The 17977-nt window shown below is 44.9% G+C and overlaps 1 protein-coding gene across 1 annotated transcript in view; it reads right to left on the bottom strand.

The window, feature by feature from the left end:
• LHX4 (LIM homeobox 4) overlaps positions 1-13451 on the bottom strand; it is a 65993-nt gene extending 52542 nt beyond the window's left edge. The window contains exon 1 of the mRNA XM_031936980.1: positions 13316-13451. Coding sequence (XP_031792840.1) covers positions 13316-13391 — 76 coding nt within the window. The 5' untranslated portion in view covers positions 13392-13451. The remainder of the gene's footprint in view (positions 1-13315) is intronic.
• Positions 13452-17977: the final 4526 nt, after the last annotated feature.

Genomic DNA, 17977 nt, shown 5'->3' with positions numbered 1-17977 from the left:
GTATGAAGTCAAATTTGAACTCAGCTCTTTCTGACTCTATCCACTACCCACTATCCAGTGCTCTATCCACTGCACCACCTTGCTGCCCACATACATTTACATATCTATATTTTATTATTCCCCCTTTGAATTTTCCATTTTTCCAAACATTCATATGTCTAAATGGACCTGATTTTATAAGCAAATCAGATTGTACGTGATACATTTTGAGCTTCTAAAGTGATATGAGATCTGTAAAAGGGAACCCAAAACAGCTTTGTGAGTTGGCACGTAGGAAATACTTAACAAATGGTTGTTTCCTTCTTTCCTATTCACTTAATCTCCCACTTTGGAAGTCTGGGGTTCTCTTTGACTCTCCCATATGTGCACAACTTTCAGATCCATTCTTCTTCTCAGTCCTTGCCCCCATTATCTTGGAGAAACTCGTATTATCACCATCCTGAGTTACTGTAACAGGCTCCTACCAGGGGGTTCAATCTCCACACTCTCCCCTCTCCAATTCTTCCTGTATACTACTGCCAGACCATTTCTTTTTATATAGACTTGATCTTGTCATTCTTCTGCTCAGAATTCTTCAATAGCTCCCTATTATCTATGAAATAAAGCTCAAATTTTTTTGCCTGGCATTCAAAGCTTTATAAAATGGATAGAGTATCAGCCCTGAAGTCAGGAGAACCAGGGTTCAAATCTGATCTCAGACACTTAACACTTCCTAACTGTGTGACCCTGGGCAAGTCACTCAACCCCAATTGCCTCAGGGGAAAAAATTGCTGTATATGATCTGGTACCATTCTACTTTCCTAATCTTATCTAATGCTAAATAAGTCCTATGTGCATTCTTCCTGCAGCCAACCTGGACTCTTTATCCCCCCCTAACGTATGCTTTCCCATCTAAGTATCTTTGCTTATACTATTCCCAGCATTTAGAAACTTCCAAGTTCAAATCAAATGGTATATCCTCAATAAAAACCCTCGCTGAAAGGGATCTTTCCTGGCTGGATCTCAAGCAAAACTTCCTTATATAGTATTATTATGTGCTATAATTATTTGTGAGTATGATATATCCTACTAGACTGTAAGCTCCATGAGGGCAGGGACCCTCTTTTATCTAAATTTTGTCTGTCTTTGATACTTAGCATGATGCTCTGCATATAATTAGGCATCCAGCAAATTTTAATGAATTCAGTTGAAGAATAGTCTATATCCTGGGGGTGGGAGGGAAGTGGTTTCTTGTGATGTGAACCTCTCATTTAAGACTAGCAGTGTCTAATTACCCTTAACACTACAACAGTTTGCCAAAAGTGCTTAATCCCTGAACAAGTGCATGAGCTGTCCCCCCCCCCCCCCCCATCTGCCAAACTCACATCAACTGTCAGAATACAGGCTGGCTACCTCAAAATTCTCCCTCCATCAAAACGTAGGAGCTTTATTGATTTTTCTTTGTTTCCCCCCTGAAAAAGAAATGGAAATAATAATCATTATGTCCCTAATACCTTTTCTCTATTTAGAGTCTTAAACTCAACATATTTTTCCTTTCCTTAATCTCATTTGATCCTTCTGACAACCCTTGTGAGGCAAATAGTATTCCTGTTTGACAGATGAAAAAACTGAGGCACTAGTTAATTACTTTGTCTAAGACTCCCCAGAGCAGTAGTTAGCACAACCAGGACTTTAAATACTTTCCAATTGTTCTATATTCTTTCTTACCACATTCCTCCCCCATCCATACAGGTAACTCATAGGCTATAAGATTGAACACATACCTGAAAAACACTCTTGTGCCAACTTTTCTGGTAAAAGCATCTTAGATGCATTGCTGTCTACATCCCATAATTGCCTACTTCCTTATAGGATGCTAGAGTTTGTCCAGTTAATTTACTTCACTTCAATTCAGTTCTACAGATGAGTATTAAGGATATTTCTGTCTAAAAAACCATATGTTAAATCTAGGTAGTAAATGCCTAGGCAAACCTAGACTGATCCTGTTACCATGTTACTAAATGAAAGGAAAAACTTTACAGGCCCTTTTGAAATGCACTTGGAAATGTATACATTAGAAGAAAATTCTCATTTCCCTTCTTACTTACTTTTTATGCACATAAGAAAATTCTTAAATTAATTTTTTAATTAAATTTCAGTGGTTATTTAATACAAAGCAAGAAAGAAATGTCTTAATTTACTGAGAAATAGAAAAAATAAAATGTCATTTCAAGAAACAGGTTAGGAAAATGTTCTTGATGGTAAATACATAAATCCATGCTGGGATGGGTAGGGAAGAAAATGAATTCTAGGTATCCATAACGTCCCAGAAGATATTTCTGGGTAGGATATCATCCTGTGAATGAGACTATTCTACAACATTAACACTGAACTAGATGAAAAGTGACCAAGATGCATCTGGTCATAGATTACTTAAAAGTGAGGGAAATAAAACAAGGCAGACAAAATTTGACCATTCCATTGTCCCAGATCATATACTTCCATTTCCATTAGGTGATAAGGATTTCAAAAATTCAGTTTTCAAATTCAGAATTGCACTCTCATAATCAATAAGACATATATACTGTTTCCTAACACCACCAAACTTCCTTCCTTGCTTTTAATGAAGATTTCCTTCATATCTGGGATAAGTAATGGCTAGGAGTCCCTATAGCTTCTGCACTTTTAAAAAATACATCTCATTTCACATAAAAAACCATGTTTTAAAGGAATTGATATATTCATTTCCCTCTGAGACATTTAATGATTTATTCTTCAACATCTAGAATTTAGTTTTCTCTCCTCTTCATTTTACACTCTTCCTTCCTGCCTCCATCCTCCCTCCCATTTTAAGTTGTTTTTTTCTTGAAGAAATAGTAACATAGCTTCTCAAGATGCTCATAACAAACAGGCAAAAATAAAAAATAGGCAAGACACTATTTTTTAGAAGAATAGTAAAGAAAAAAATTATTCCAACCCCAAATTGATATACATTTGTTTTAAAGAATATTGTATGCATAAAACACATACCTATTTAAAATGCTTATGTATATATATACACAATATGTTGCCAAATTTCTGTGCTTTTTTTTTCTTGGAAAAAAATTGACTGTCCTACAGGGAAAAAACTGTGTAAAGCCTTCTCATACCATAATCAACCATATCTAACACAATCCCCTGCACTCCCTTTCTGCTACATAATACATTACTGCTAATGCTGATCTCTGTATGGTCATGCAATGGTTTGTACTACTTTGGAAAACATACACAAACAAAGAACACTTTTGAAAATATCAAATTCATAGCCATACTTCAAAGATATGATAGCTGGGTTGTGGCTTAGAAGGTTTTCCTGACCATAAAAATTCATTGTGTAAGCATCTTTCTCCAAAGATCCATTTAAAAAATATTGTAACAGTACTCTTCAGTTAAAAAAATATTCTTCAGTAAAATATCAGCTGGTTCTCAGTAAAAACCAATTGAAAATCACATTAAATGAATTTATAATGTAGCTCTTTAAATGCTTGAGAACAATTCTCACTTTTTACTTTACTAAGAATATAATAATGAATTACTCCAATTAATTTCTGATGTCTTTATTTGTAAAATAACTCTTGTTTTTATATTATATTTGTTTTCTTCTTTTTCTCACCCCTCAAAACATCCCTTGTAGCAAAGATTTAAAAATAAAGAGGGAAAAAAAAAGTAGTTTGACTCAATTAATATTTAACTGTACATTGACAATCCTTTCGGTTTTCCACACTCCAAATCTCCCATCTCTTCAGAAGTTTTAAAATTTTCTCTATTCTTCCCTAGTGCTAACTCTGGACTTTAATCTATTTTTCTTCCAATCATTTCTAAAGTGATATTCCAAATGTTTGTTTATCTACTCTTCACACAGATAAAACTTTTAGTTGAGATGGCTTCAAGTTTTGTCTCTATTAGGTTAGCTTCAGAACCAATTGCCTTAAAATTCCTTTGCATCATGATTAAATTGGGCTTTATGGAACCATACTGACCAAGTAACAAGAGAAAGAGATTTGAACAAAAATATAACCACATAACAACTAGAGAGGTGGAATCACTTCTTAAACCCAATCTCTAGTATAGTTAATTCAAGAAACATTTTTCAATTTCAACAGGCAATCTGTAATCAATTCCACTATTGACCATTCAAATCCATCTCCATCTCCTTCCCCTTCTAAAAGAGCATTTCATAAAATGTCATTTTGCATTCCAGATTTGGATCAGGACCCCCACAAATGTGATACATTTGCGTCTCTTTTTAGCCAGTCCCCAGTGTTAGCAACAATTAACTCCAAGGAGTTTCTCTTTCCAAGGAGGCTACTGATAGTACTAACTACCTGTGCCTCTGTGCCTCATTCTCAAGGCTTCTAAAAGCACAATCCAAAGAGTATAATATATAGTCTAGCAAGACCATAAAGCATCCTAATGCACATGGTCACACCTAATGAAATCCCATTACATTGAAAAAAATTTTGAGGACAAACCAATTTTCCTTCTTAGCAGAGATCTCACTAGACTGAGAATGACAAAGTGCAAATTTTAATACACTGAACCAGATCTTCTTGAAGACATTCATGCTACATAAATTGAAATCTGCCCATATTTCCATTTGCTAAATCCAGAAGTTTTAGCCAGTCACCGGGTTAGTCCGTAAGCACGTTACTAGATGTGTTTATTCCTCAAAGAAAGCAGGAAGACAGTGGGACTTTTATTGTCATGAGAACAATGACTCCAAGCAAATTCTAGAATTCTCTGAAAGATTTAGTAGTCTCCTAATCCGGTTCAGTAAACATAAAACACTCCCAGGTGCTGGAATCCGCAAAGCACCTTGAACTTGGGCGGGGGGAGGGGGAAATGGAGGGATTTCAAATCTTGGATCTAGAAAATGCACAAAAACGAGGTCATCCTGCTCAGCTAGACAGATGCCTAGTCACCCACCAGCCTGGAGACTGACAAATAGCTCAGCGATGGAAGGAGATAGGCAGTGGTTTATCCTCGTTCTGCTCCAGCCCACCCCTCAGAGAGCGTGCTAAATTTCAACAAGATGCTAGATATTTTGGGGGGGCTCATTCTCCACCAGAAGCACTGTTCCAGAGATTTCTTAAAATTTAAGCCACTTAGCTGAACCCTCCTTCTTCCTATATTTGTTGCTTGCAAGAAAGTAGGTAAGGCAAGAACTCTTTCCTGGCTTTCACGGCTGCTAGCTATCTTGGGTGCTAAACGACCGTCAAACAATGGTGAGCATAGAACAGGGACGCAGCTCTGCTTTAGTATAAGGCAGCAAAGGTATTTTAATGCTTTTCAACCTGTGGGTAAAATAAGGTTGGTAACAATGGGGTCAAATAAGGTTGTTTCAAAATTGAAAAAATGCACTTATTCGTCTTTGCTTTGTCTTCGCGATGGCAAAACAGCTGCTTGGACTGATTTTTTTTTTTTTTAACCCCAGCATTGACTGGATTCTTTGGCTAAAAAGCAAACTGAATCGATCAGATATTTTTCACTAGGGCAGACAGACTTTAAGTATTCAATTGCCTTTAGGAGTGGGGTATTGCTCCAGTTCTGCATTTCCGGATGTTTCCGTCCCCTCTTCCTTGATTTTTGAGTCTCTGAAGGGTAGCCCTCATCGTCTGCAAGGAGCTTTTCTTTATAGACTTCCCATTGCTTCTAGGTGTATCCTGCTGAGCTCTGCTAAATAATTCCTCTCCTTCCTGGCGAGCCTCCCCATTTAGACCCTTTTACACAGCTAGCTACCTCAGCCTCTTTAAAATTCTCCCGTCCTGGAGAGAGTCAATAGATCATTGCGTCAGAATAAAGTTCACATATTAGGCTTAATATCGTTACCAGTCATCTTCCGTGCACAAAACGAGCCGCATTGTGTCGTTTCTTTCCCTTGCCCACATTTATGTCCTGCCTGTCTAATTTACATCATCGGCACCCTGACTAGGGACCTTGTCTAATTCTGTCCTAAACCTGCCACATTATTAGCACTCTCGGTAAGGTCTGAATAATAACTATGATAATCGCATAACTACCGTTTAATGGAGCGGTTAGTCAATACAACGATGATAGTATAGAGTGCAGTTGGCGCTACAGAAACAGTCTGACTTGCCTCGGGTCTGCTGAGGAAGAGATATGGGGATACAGAGGTGGGCGGGGGCGGAGGGAGAGAACCCACTTGGAAATGCCTAAAAGTCGGGGAACGCCAGGGCCGCTAAGGTCCCCGTCCCAGTTTTGCTTTGTCCTCGCCTAAGGCTTGACCTAAAAATCTGGGAGTGGGTGGGGGTGTCGGGAAGGGGGAGGAGGAGTTGGAGTAATTGATTATAGGGGCGGGGGGGGGAGGGGAAGATCCTCACTGCCCGAGGTGGGGGGTGGGCTCTGAAGGACCGAGACGCGGCGGACGCCTGGGAGACACTCCGGCTCTCGCCGTCACCTGTAACCTGTGCTCCTGCTTGCTGACCGTTACCACTTCCCCGTCCTACAGTAGTCTCTCCAAAGCGCACTTTTCTCGGCGCTTTCGAGAGAGTAAGGATGAGGGGATAGAAAAACAGTTCCTGCTGGGGAACTACAAAATCTGAGATTTTTGTCGGCGCATTTCCTCTCCCCTCACCCCGCGCCCCGCGGCGGAATTGGGATCCTGGGGTACTAAGAGGTAGCTCGTCTGGAGAGGGAGACTGTTGTGTTCTGCGCGCCACCCCTCTCCCCCTTCACCGAAAGAAGCACGGTCCGCTCAGAGTCAGACCGAGTGCTCCTCGGAGGAGCACCCAGCAAAAGGGGCACCCGTTCTGTTCCCCAGCACAGTCCAGTCATCCAGTGGGGAAGGCCGTCTTGCTCCGCCTCCTTCTCCCCGCCCCCGCCCCCTCAGCCCCCGGCATTTGTCCCCGGGATCACCGGGAGGTCGCGGGATCTTGGCCTCTGAGACCTCAGGGCACTGCTCCTTGACCAGCAGGAAGCGTCCAGAACAGACCGTCAAAGCCCCGAGGGCTGGGGTTGGGATGGGATTGCGGCCAACCTAGGGAGCCACTTTTCATCCTGTGATGCGTATTGATGAGAGTCCTCCGAAACCCGGAGTCCTTCTCAGCAAGCACCACAAAAGCAACTAACCCTATACAAGAACCTACTAGAATAGGATTTCGCTCCCTGGCGCTGAGCTGAAAAGTTCAGCCGAGCACTACGTCGCATATTAGGGTTTTCTCAGGTCAGAGCTCCGGGTCCTCCCTATGGGGCCGGGGTCATCCCCTCCCCAATCCCCCCAAGTCTCTGAGAGTGTACTGCCTTCCTCACCCCTGAACTCCGTTCTGCCTACTGCGATCTGGGGTCCAGAAGCCAGCGGCGCCGCTTGATTTTCTAGAAAAGCTTCCAACCCAGGGCCGAAAAGCCTGAGTTTCCAAAAAGTTAGGATGCAGTCCTGACCCCGGATGGCACGAACACGGGTCACTCACGCAGACGCGGACAGTCGTTCAGGCTATTTTATATGGGGGGAGGAGGGAGAGAGAGTTGCTTTAAGTAAGAACTTCATATATGACTGTTGACTGGTTGGCAACTAGGGCTTCTTACTGCCCTTGAGTTTCTTTGATTTGGGGCTAGGGATATCTATAAGTTTAGGGTTTGGTTTGATTTTCCCTGTAAGGAAATCTGGTAGAAACTCAAATATTTATTTCCGTCCTCCGCCTTCCGAACCTCCAGAAGAAGGAAAAGACAAGGGACAGACCCTAGAGACTTATTTTCCTCTAAACACATAAGAAATGATTCAGGGGAGATAGTAAATGATGCCCATTCATCAACAGTTCAGAGAAGGGAGGGGGGAGAGAAGAGACAAAGATTTATAGCAACAATGCCCTTGAGGGATAGAGAGGGGATTGCCTTAGCTGGGGCGAAGTCGTAAAGACCTGGGGCAGAGAATAGTTTTATCGGTGGACGAAGCCACGAACCCTTTCCCCCCTTTCTCCTGTGACCCATATCTGATTTTTAAAATCAAATTAAATTTATGCTTTCCACATGACGGTAATTTTTGGACCAGCTTTGATTCTTCCAGAAGATTGGGCGGTGGGGAGGGGGTTCAAAGGAGAAAAAGTTGAACTAAGAAATAGTAGAAGGAGCATCCACACTCAGTATTTCACCCCTACTCGGATCACCAACCTCTTCCCTTCCCAACACACATAGGAACATCAGGTCGCAGAAATGAAAAACCTTGAGAAAAAAGAGACCCCCTTAAGAAGATGGTCTTTCTCAAGTCCCTTTATTTCCAGTGGTAACTGGAAGAGGGGAGAAGAAAAGGGATCCAAATTTCCCCTCTCCAGAGTGTTACTAAATGGAGAGAAGTCGATAAATCATGCCCTTTCCCTATTCCCAGTCTTCCATTCTTCCTAGACCCTTTGGGCCAAGTGGGAGGAAGAATTAAGCAGGAATCAAAGATACACGTATGGTATATATGGATTGAATTGGTAGGACCAAAGAGGCTTAGGAATTGAGTGAAGTAGGAAGAATACGGAAAACGCTCTGCTTATTCGCTTCCAGACTAGCTTGACAGTTCCACATCCCGGTCATCTCTTTCCCCAAAAGCAGGACCCCCTACACTGGCGAGACTTTCGCCAGAGCCCTAGGGACACCTGGCCTGGGAGCTAAAAACTTATTTCAGAGCCAAAATGGATGGCCAGACATTCTCCTTTGCAAGCAACAAAGAATTCATTGAGAATAAGGATGGAAAGGGAAGACAAAAGGGGGTAACAGAAAGAAAAGGAAGCTGCAGTCCCCCAACACACTGAGAAGAGAGTCAAAATCTCACTCATCCTTTGTTACTCGAAGTCGGAGAAACTTCGGGTCTGACTCTTCTAGGGAAGGTCGGAGCAACCTCTTTCTCTAAATAAGCCTCCAGTCCTACAAAAGGGGTCTGCCGAGAAGCCTAGCCCCGAATAAAGGAGATAATAACAAATACCTTGTCTTTCGATCTAGCGTTTTGTTTTCGAGACTGGCAACTCGTGGGTTTTCCAAATCGTGAGAACATAGATTTAGACCTTGAAAAGGACGTTAGTCGTTAACTCCAAAGCTGATTTGTTGCTCACATTAGTCCATACAACAACACTATTTAAAAGGTTAAAAGTGGTTGAACTGGGACCTCGGGGCCGTATAGTCCCGGAATTGGATGGGAAAAGGGGAAATCCTCCCTGCCCCAAGGAGAGACTGGCTCACCCCAACAACCAGATCGCCCAGCGACTGAAGTTTTCTCACCCTCAATAATCCCCAAACAGCGCTTTGGCTGTGTGACGGGGCGGGGGGATTGTAGGGCACTTCAGAGACCGAAAGAGTCACGGGGACTTTTGCTTCCCTCCCGAGGTGAATTCAAGTGTGCCAGTCTACGGGATTGTGCAAAAAGAGATAGTAGAGAAGGCAAAGAAATGGTGAGCACAGAGAGAAAGCAGCCCCTGGCGCCACCTTTCCCAAATGACCGGCAACTGCTAGCCGTAGTTTCGACCCTGGGGTCTACACACTTAGCCCACTCCCCCAAAAAGAAGTTCCCAGACCTAGTGCCGAGATCGGAAAGTAGAGGGATCCAGCCTCCTGCGTCAAGGGGAGCTGGCCCATTCTTGCGCTCTGCCCTAGACCCGGGAGCACAGACTGGAGCCCAGGCAAGTGGCTGATAATAACAGGGGACCTAAAGGGTCCCTAAAGGGCACAGAGTCGGGGAAGGACTAGAAGACAGAGAAGGGAAGCTGCTACCACTTCACTACACAAAACCTTCAAGGGCGCAAGGAAGACACCGAGCTTTGCAAGCTGAGGAAACTGGCCTTTTGTGAAGGCTCTTTCTTCACTGAAGAACTGGTCCGGTCTCTGCACTCCGGGCAAAAAAAAGAAGGAGATATGAACATATGAGAGATGGCAAAAATAAATTGTTATTCTTTGAATTCAAAAACTTTTCCAAAAGAGAAACAAGTGAACTTCCAAGTCCCGGGGAAACAGCCTGATCTAACCAACTCTCTCCATGAAAAAATAGTCCTAGAAGTTCAGGACCAGTTTGGTGCCCCCCACCCCACGCTGCTGGCATTCTCTGAATAGCATCACTCTTGTGCCTGGTAACTGGAGCTGCCTCCGTTGGGTCGCCAGAATGAGCATCCCTCATCTTCCCCCACATTCTCCTCGCTTATCCTCCAAAACTCTCAAATAGTGAGTTGTTTTAAAGCTACGTGGAAACTGTCAGACAAGAATAGAACTCACCCTCTCCCCCCTCCCTCCCTGACACACTATTCACTGAATTAACGGGTATCTCCAAGGGAAAAGGAAATGTGTGGAAAGGGGTGCAGAGGAAAGGGGATTCAGGACAGTTTCACCAGCTGATCTAAGTGAATACACCTTATCCACCGCCAGGGTAGATCCTAATTGTTTCTTTTTGTATTCATTTATTTCTTCCCTTCCTTATTTCCCCGGGTTTGAGGTCCCCTCTGTCTCACAGCGATTTTTCTCCTTTGCAGTGTAGTGTCCCAAATTTCCCCCATATACATAGATTCATTGCAGAACACCAACTAAAGAGAGTTAAGGATTAATAAGAAAAGATAAGACCAGGATTGTGGTCATTGAACCCCAGTTGGGTGGATGTAGTGGATGAGTGCTCCCAGTCCCTCCTCCCAGCTCTTTTCAATACAATCCCCTAACAAATACAAAGAAGAAGAAGGAGGGGAAAAAGCCTGAAGTTTGAGATCATAAAATATCCATTTCGGCAGGATCTGGCCTTGCTTGCCCCTTTCCCTCCCTCCCTTCTGCCTGAGGGCTACAAAGCTAGGATGAAAGACTAAAAGAAAACCCGACAGTTTATGTATTGAGAGCTAAAATTGCGGGAAAGGAAACAACCCGGACTAGGGACAAACCGGAAAAGCGATATGGATGGGCAGACAGACAGACATAAGCCAGATCCCAAGTCTTTGATCCAGAAGCTGCCCGACAATGAAATGAACCTCGAAGATGAGGAAGACAAGTCCCCTTCTCTTTGCCTTCTTACTGCCTCCACTCACCCACCCTGACTTCCCATCTTTCAAATAGCACGGATGTCGAAGCTGGTTTCTCACAGTGCGTGCCGGGAGTTTTAGGTGACCAGAACTCCTCTACAACTGGGATTCCCGGGCAGTGAAGTGGGAGAGGAAACCTACTGAATATCTGAAAATACACGAAATCCAGACAGTCATGCCCACGCAGATCGTGCACACAGCACAATTATTTCCACCATCACCACCTCAGCAACCTTCCCCCCACCCCCACCCCCCACCAGCTGGCAACACAAGCATTACAGGCAGACGGACAAACAATCCCCTCCCCAAACACACCCACATGCCGAGAAACCATAAGGATCACAACTCCAAACACCTGGAGGGAGTGAACGGGGATAGGAAATGGGGGGGAGCGGGTAGAGGTAGGGAAGCTGAGGAATGGGAATGAGGAAAAAAAGAAGGCAATTTCTGCATACACACTTATAGTCAAAAGTAAACTCCTAAAGGTGAAGCAGAAGAGGTGTTTGCAAATGTTGCCTACTAGGAGTTAAGACCAATAACTGTAGGTAGAATAAAGGAATAGACATTTCTTCCCTCCCTCCCTCTCTGTCTCTGTCTCTGTCTCTTCTCTCTTTCTCCTCCCCTTCTTCCTTCTTTCTTTCTCTTCTTCCTTCCTCCCTTCTTTTCTCTATCTTTCTTTTTTTTTTTTCTTTCTTTTCCTTTCTTTCTCTCTACACCATGATCCTCCATCTCTACTCTTCAAAAATTCCGGGGGAGGGGGAGAAACAGATTCCCATCCTTGGCAAAATGTGCCTATAAGCTAACTCTCCTTCGTGGAGAAACCCAAACCAGTGACACAGACCCAAAGACCATACACGTGGTAGGTGCAAGTCCTGAGTGACAGGTAAAGAAGTCAGGTCGGATGGCGAGTTGGTACTTAGCTAAAAGAAACCTGGAGAGTAGACGACGTTGATCTATATATCTCGCGGGCATAAGCACCGTTCTATAGCAAGAGAAGCCATTTGTCTGCACAGACGTGCAAGCGACCTGTGTGTGAACCTCACCTAGAGAACGTTTATACTGCATCAACAAAACCTGCGAGAGGGAAGTGGGTTTCTCCCAGGCACCCAGCTATTGACCCTCAATTATCTGTTCAGGCACTTTGGAGTCAATGTCCGCCCCCGGAAACCTCATCATATGTACACTTTTGAGTACGGGCACGGATAAATACAGAACCCCAGAGATAGGTATAAATGCATAAGAAACACGGACTGCATCAAGTTAACCCTCCAAACAAATCTTTACAACCCTGAGCGACCTCTTTCTCGAAGCTTGGTCCGGTAAGAAACGAGCTGGACAGACTCGAGACCTAGATTAGAATTTTGGCTCGACCACTTAATATTTGTGTGACCTTGGCTAAAACGCTCCACCTCTCTGGGTCTCAGTTTCTTCATCTGTAAAATGAGTAGATTGGACTAGATGGTCTCTAAGATCCCTTCCAGACCTAGAACCTACGAGATCCGGGCTGACTAGCGTTCCTGTACTCACGGACAGAAGCCCTAGCTCGCAACTTCAGGCTTCAGACTCTCCCTCCCCCGCATTCTTTGGTGGGCAGGAATGTGACTGACAGATTCCCTAACGCTGAGGAGTCTCAGGCTGCAGGCACAGCAGCAAAACAGCCCGAGAGAGATCACCCTCTCCTCTCCAGTCCCTTGCCTGGGATTCTTCCCGGGGTCAGCCCCCCCGCCTCTCCAGAGGGCCGCGGGAACCTCTTGGGAGTTGCGCTGGGAAGAGGGGAGGAAGGAAGTCTTCCAACTTCTCGCCAGTCGGGGTGAAGTTGCACAAACTGGGTACTGGGAGCTCCGCATCTCGCTTCTTGGGGTGTAAGTGGGGAATGCGAGGTGAAAGCTCTCTTCTCCCCCAGCCCTCGGCCTCGTCTGGCTCTCCCTCCCCAAATCTCCCCAAACAGCACTCTCTCCACTAGCTCAGAAAAGCTGCGAGCTGGCTGGGATTCTACCGCCTGTCCCCAGCTCAGACCAAGGACAGAGCTTTCTTGTTTGGCCTCTAGCTCCGAAAGCCCCAAGAAGAACCCTTCACCCCAGTTTCCCCCATCTGCTACTTCCCCTCCATAATATCAGCCCCAGACTCCTCCCTCTCTCTACACTGTCTCAACCTTCCCCGATCCTTAGCTCCCACCCGGATCCCTGCATCCCAAGCTCGTTTCATAGCCGTGGCTGCTCGTTACCCTCCCTGCACCAAGCAGTCTCCGAAGCTGCCAGCTCTCTTTATTATTAAATCAATGAGAGGAGAAAAGAGGGGAGGGGGGGTTGCCTTACGTTGCATCGGTACACCGAGGATGTCCGGGAGCCCCTTGACAGACCCTTCCGTGGTGACGGTCGAGCTCTGCATCATCTTGGGCAGAGGTGGGAAATAGCTGTCTATGGAAATCTCCCTCCCCTCTCTCACTCTTTCTCTCTGACTAGCTTAGAAATTTCAAAAAAAAAAAAAAAAAAAAAAAAAAAGATAAACCCCTAACGAAATAAGCAAAGTCACAATCGAAAGCCCGTCTCTTCACCCCTCCAGGAGGACTTGTAGGCTGGCACTCCCCCCTGAGCCCCCCCTTCCACCCTTTAGACTGTTTCAAATCCCTTTGATCCTGCTCTCCCGGGTTAGTGTGTATCCCGGGTTAAGGCGACGCTGTTGCTGCAGCTCTGGCTCTTTTTTTCCCTCCCCCTCCTTCTTCTTCCCTCCCTCCTCCTTCTTCCCCCTTCCTCTCTCCCTCCCCCTTCCTCCTTCTTCTCCACTCCCTCCATCTCCTCCCCCCCTCCCTTTCCCAGCTCAGCTGCTGGTCCCTAGAGGCAGTTTTGATTCATTCACACTGCAGGAGCCGGCGTGACGTAGATTTCCGCAGGGAGGCCCCGCCCTTCAACCAATCCCCTTACATCATGTGGGCAACCTGAGGCCGAGAAGGAACGTCCGAAGGGACCCAGGTAAACCAGGCCGAGACTGGGGCTTGGGCTAGGGCGGGGCCTCCGGGGCTTGGAGGGGTGGGGCCTCGGAGGGCTTCTCTGGAATGCTCCCTGGGAACCCCGCCCCCCGGGTCCGGCCTGCGTCCCCGGCCCAAGCCCTGCTCTATAAATATTGCAGCCCTGGCTGCTGCGGCATCAGGTGTTTCTGAAATGGAGCATAGCTTTTATTTTCCTGGACTGGGATGGAGTTTTTCGGTCGTGGCGGGTGGAGGGACCCAGAAGGGAAGGTTTTCAAGAGACCCCCAGTTTTATGTGCCCAGGTAGCGCAATCTGTGGTAATGATCCCACCGTCCCCTCCATTTCTCTGGGAAGAGACAGGAAAACCAATTCTGTAAAGTGAACAGTTTGGCCCAGTATCCCGACGATGATCTTTCACCCATTCTTCCCGGCGGGAGCCTGCTCGTAGGGGCTCTCACACAGTCCATCGACCTCTTCTTCTTGGTCCATTCGTTTCCCAGGGGTTCCCCACCCCCAGACCTAGCTCTCCCCCAGTCTCGCCGTTTCTTCTTCCCTTTCTGAGGCCAGGGACCCAGCGGAGGGTGCTGGGCTCGGGGCGCCGTAGTCACGCCGCGGGCGGCCGGGCTGCTGGCCGCGGCCGGGTCCTGGAGAATCGCAGCTCGACTCTGTGTGTCCTTGGGGACAGGGTGGGAAGAGGGAGGTGGGCTCGCGTTCCTATGCCTTCCTTCTAAATACACCCTTCACAGGATTTAAAAGGAGGTAAATCGTCTTGGGCCTGCGGCTGTCTGCCTCCCACCCGCAGCCTCGGCCAGCGCGCCTTCCCCCCGGGACGGCCCACAGAGTGGCTCTGGCTGCCCCGCCCCCGCCCCCTCTCCTCTCTCCTATCCCAGCTTAGTTTCCCCTCCTTTCTCCGGACCGAACCCATCTTTTTCCTTTCCTTTTGCATCTGAGGACTGTAGTCGCTCACTTTGTAAACTGGAAATCGAACGAGGGTTTGAAAATGAGTGTTCTTTCATGTGCGTTTCTGCTTCTGGGCGTAAAACGAATCTCTCTATAAATATGTACGGCCAAAAAATTGTAAAGGAAAAACGACCATGTTGATAAGCACTTGGATTTCCTATTTTTATTTACCTTATATATACACTAACGTTAAAAACAAATTTCTCGTGAAGCGGAGTCGGAAAGTAAATAAGACAGAATGCGACGCGACATAATTAATTCTCCTCTAATATCATTACAAGACAATCGAAGATACTTCATCTAGTGCCCTGCAATCGATGTAAAAAGCGTTATAACTCGGCGAGCAACGATGCTCCCACCACACTCCCCAAAGCCCTCTTTCTTTATGGTCAGCGGTGGGTCCGCGGCTGGCCAGGATCTTAGCTGGAGAGTGACAGCGGCTTCATCTCGGGCTCTGGGAGTCGGGGCACGGCTTCTTCCAGATCCCTGTGTGCACGTGAACTTGGACCCCATTTGGCCAAAGGGTCCAAGCTGGGACGTCCCTTAAAGCCCACGTGCATCCACAATCCTCTTGCCACTTCTCTCCTCGCACGCGGCCGCCCACGACCAACTCCAAAAGGGAGGCGAGACCACCCACTTCGTTTTCTGTCCAAACCTCTAAATCCTCACCCCGCCTAGAGCAGGGATTTTTAACCTCTGGGGCAGTTTAGGGAAGCCTCCGGATCACTAGTCAGGAGAATTTGTTAAATGCAGAAAATAACACTTTAAAAAAAAAAAAAAAAAAAAAAGGAAACCAATTAAATTTTAAAATCTGAAGTAAAAACAAAACAAATCAAACAAACAAATAAATAAATTAAAAAAAAAAAAAAAAAACCAAGCCCCGGGATCCGAGGTTAAGAACTGCCCTTGCCACACTCCAAGCTCGGTGGCAACAGTGATGTAGGGGATAAAGGGTCTTTTGAATCCAAGGTAAATTTTCTTCTCTCTAAAGCGAAATTATCACCTGCCGCTAGAAGGAACCCAGCGCCGCCGGCCACACCCACTGGTTTTGCCTGAGGTTGTCGGGGGCAGCCCCCTCACCTAGTACCTCAACTGAGAAGACACTTAACCCCAAATCTTGTCACTGACCCCTCGTGCTACCCCAACACCAAAGCGTCTCATCGTGGTGCCCATTACGGAGACCTCCCAAGCAAAGGAACAGCTCTTGAATGGCGCCTCCTGCAGACGGGTTCTGTTAGCGTTTTTAAACTGCTGAGGGATACATCAAATATTTACCTGGACCAACTCGAAGGAAAAATAAAATATACCCCACTAATGTGGCCAGAATCCCTTCTTCGACCTTTGCCTGTGTCATGGCCCCGCGCACCTGATGGTTATCTTTTTTTTTTTTTTAGTTTTATTAATGTTTTTTTTTTTTTTTTTACAAAACATATGCATGGATAAATTTTCTTTTTTTATTTATTATTACTATAGCTTTTTATTTACAAGATATATGCAGAGATAATTTTTCAGCATTGACAGTTGCAAATCCTTTTGTTCCAACTTTCCCCCTCCTTCCTCCCACCCCTTCCCCCAGATGGCAGATTGACCAATACATGTTAAATATGTTAAGGTATAAGTTAAATACAATATATTTGTATTTATTGTATACATGTATACATGTCATGGGTAAATTTTCAGCATTGATCTTTGCAAAACCTTCTGTTCCAAATTATCCCCTCTTTCCCCACTACCTCCTTCCCTAGATGGCAGGTTGACCAATACATATTAAATATGTTAAAGTATATGTTAAATCCAATATATGTAAACATATTTATACAGTTATCTTTCTGCACACACACAAAAACATCAGATCAAAAAGGGGAAAAAAAGTGAGAAAGAAAACAAAATTCAGAGCAAACAACAACAGAAAGAGTGAAAATGCTATGTTGGGGTCCACACTCAGTTCCCACGGTCCTCTCTCTAGTTGTAGATGGTTCTCTTCATCATTGAATAATTGGAACTAGTTTGAATCATCACATTGTTGAAGAGAGCCAGGTCACCTGATGGTTTCATTAGCTTTAAGAGATTATTAGTTGTATTTTCAGTTTTTATTACTATAATTTCTACAGTCATTGCTCTGATTGGGATTTCCATAGGTTTAGAGCTGAAATTGATCTCAGGGATCACTGAGTCCAACTCCCTTATTTATCAAACGAGATGGTTGGCAAGTGACTTGTACAGGGTTCCACTGCTAGTAAGTGTCTAAGGACAAAATTCAAATCCAGTTCTTCTAGGCACCAAGTCCAATGCCCTATCTAGAAGCTGGTTTTTTGTTTGTTTGTTTGTTTTAACTCTCCAGCTGCTAACCTCATTTTTTAATGAGGCAATGAGAGAAAATGTAACTAGGTAGCTCAGTGGATAGAGAACCAGGTCTGAAATCAAGAAGATTCATCTCTGAAAATTCAAATCTGAGCTCAGACACTAACTGTGTGATCCTAGGCAAGTCACTTAACCCTATACGCCTTCATTTCCTTATCTGGAAAATCGTCCAGAGAAGGAAATGCAAACCAATCTAGTATCTTTACCAAGAAAATCTCAAATGCAGTCAAGAAGAGATGAACATGACTGAAATGACTGAACGGTAGCTTTGCAGTCAGTTTGACAATTTAAGAGATTGAAAGTCTACCTTCTTTTTCACTCACCCTTTGTCTTATAAGGTTAACTGGGGTTTTGATTTTGATCTCCCAATTTATCCACACCCATCCAGGTGGGAGGACAATTAATACCCAATCTCCACAGATAGTCATAGAAATTAAATTCCTTAACAGCTCTCATTTATATGATTTTCATATGTTTTTGTTTGTTTGTTTTTTAGACTCACAGCAACCTAGTGGATTAGGTAGCACAGATATTAGTATTCCCATTTTACAGAGCTTCAGTGATTTGCCCAAGGCAATCAGTGTCAGTCTCTTTATTGAGTTTACTCTTATGACTACAAATTCCATGCTCTTTCCTTCCAATGCTCTATAAGGTAATGGTGGCTTGCAATATGGCAGGAGAGGGAGGAGA

The sequence above is a fragment of the Sarcophilus harrisii genome, chromosome 4 (assembly GCF_902635505.1).
Source record: "Sarcophilus harrisii chromosome 4, mSarHar1.11, whole genome shotgun sequence".
NCBI classification, from domain to species: domain Eukaryota; kingdom Metazoa; phylum Chordata; class Mammalia; order Dasyuromorphia; family Dasyuridae; genus Sarcophilus; species Sarcophilus harrisii.
The sequence above is the reverse complement of the archived record's forward strand: the minus strand, read 5'-3'. Positions and strand labels throughout refer to the sequence as shown.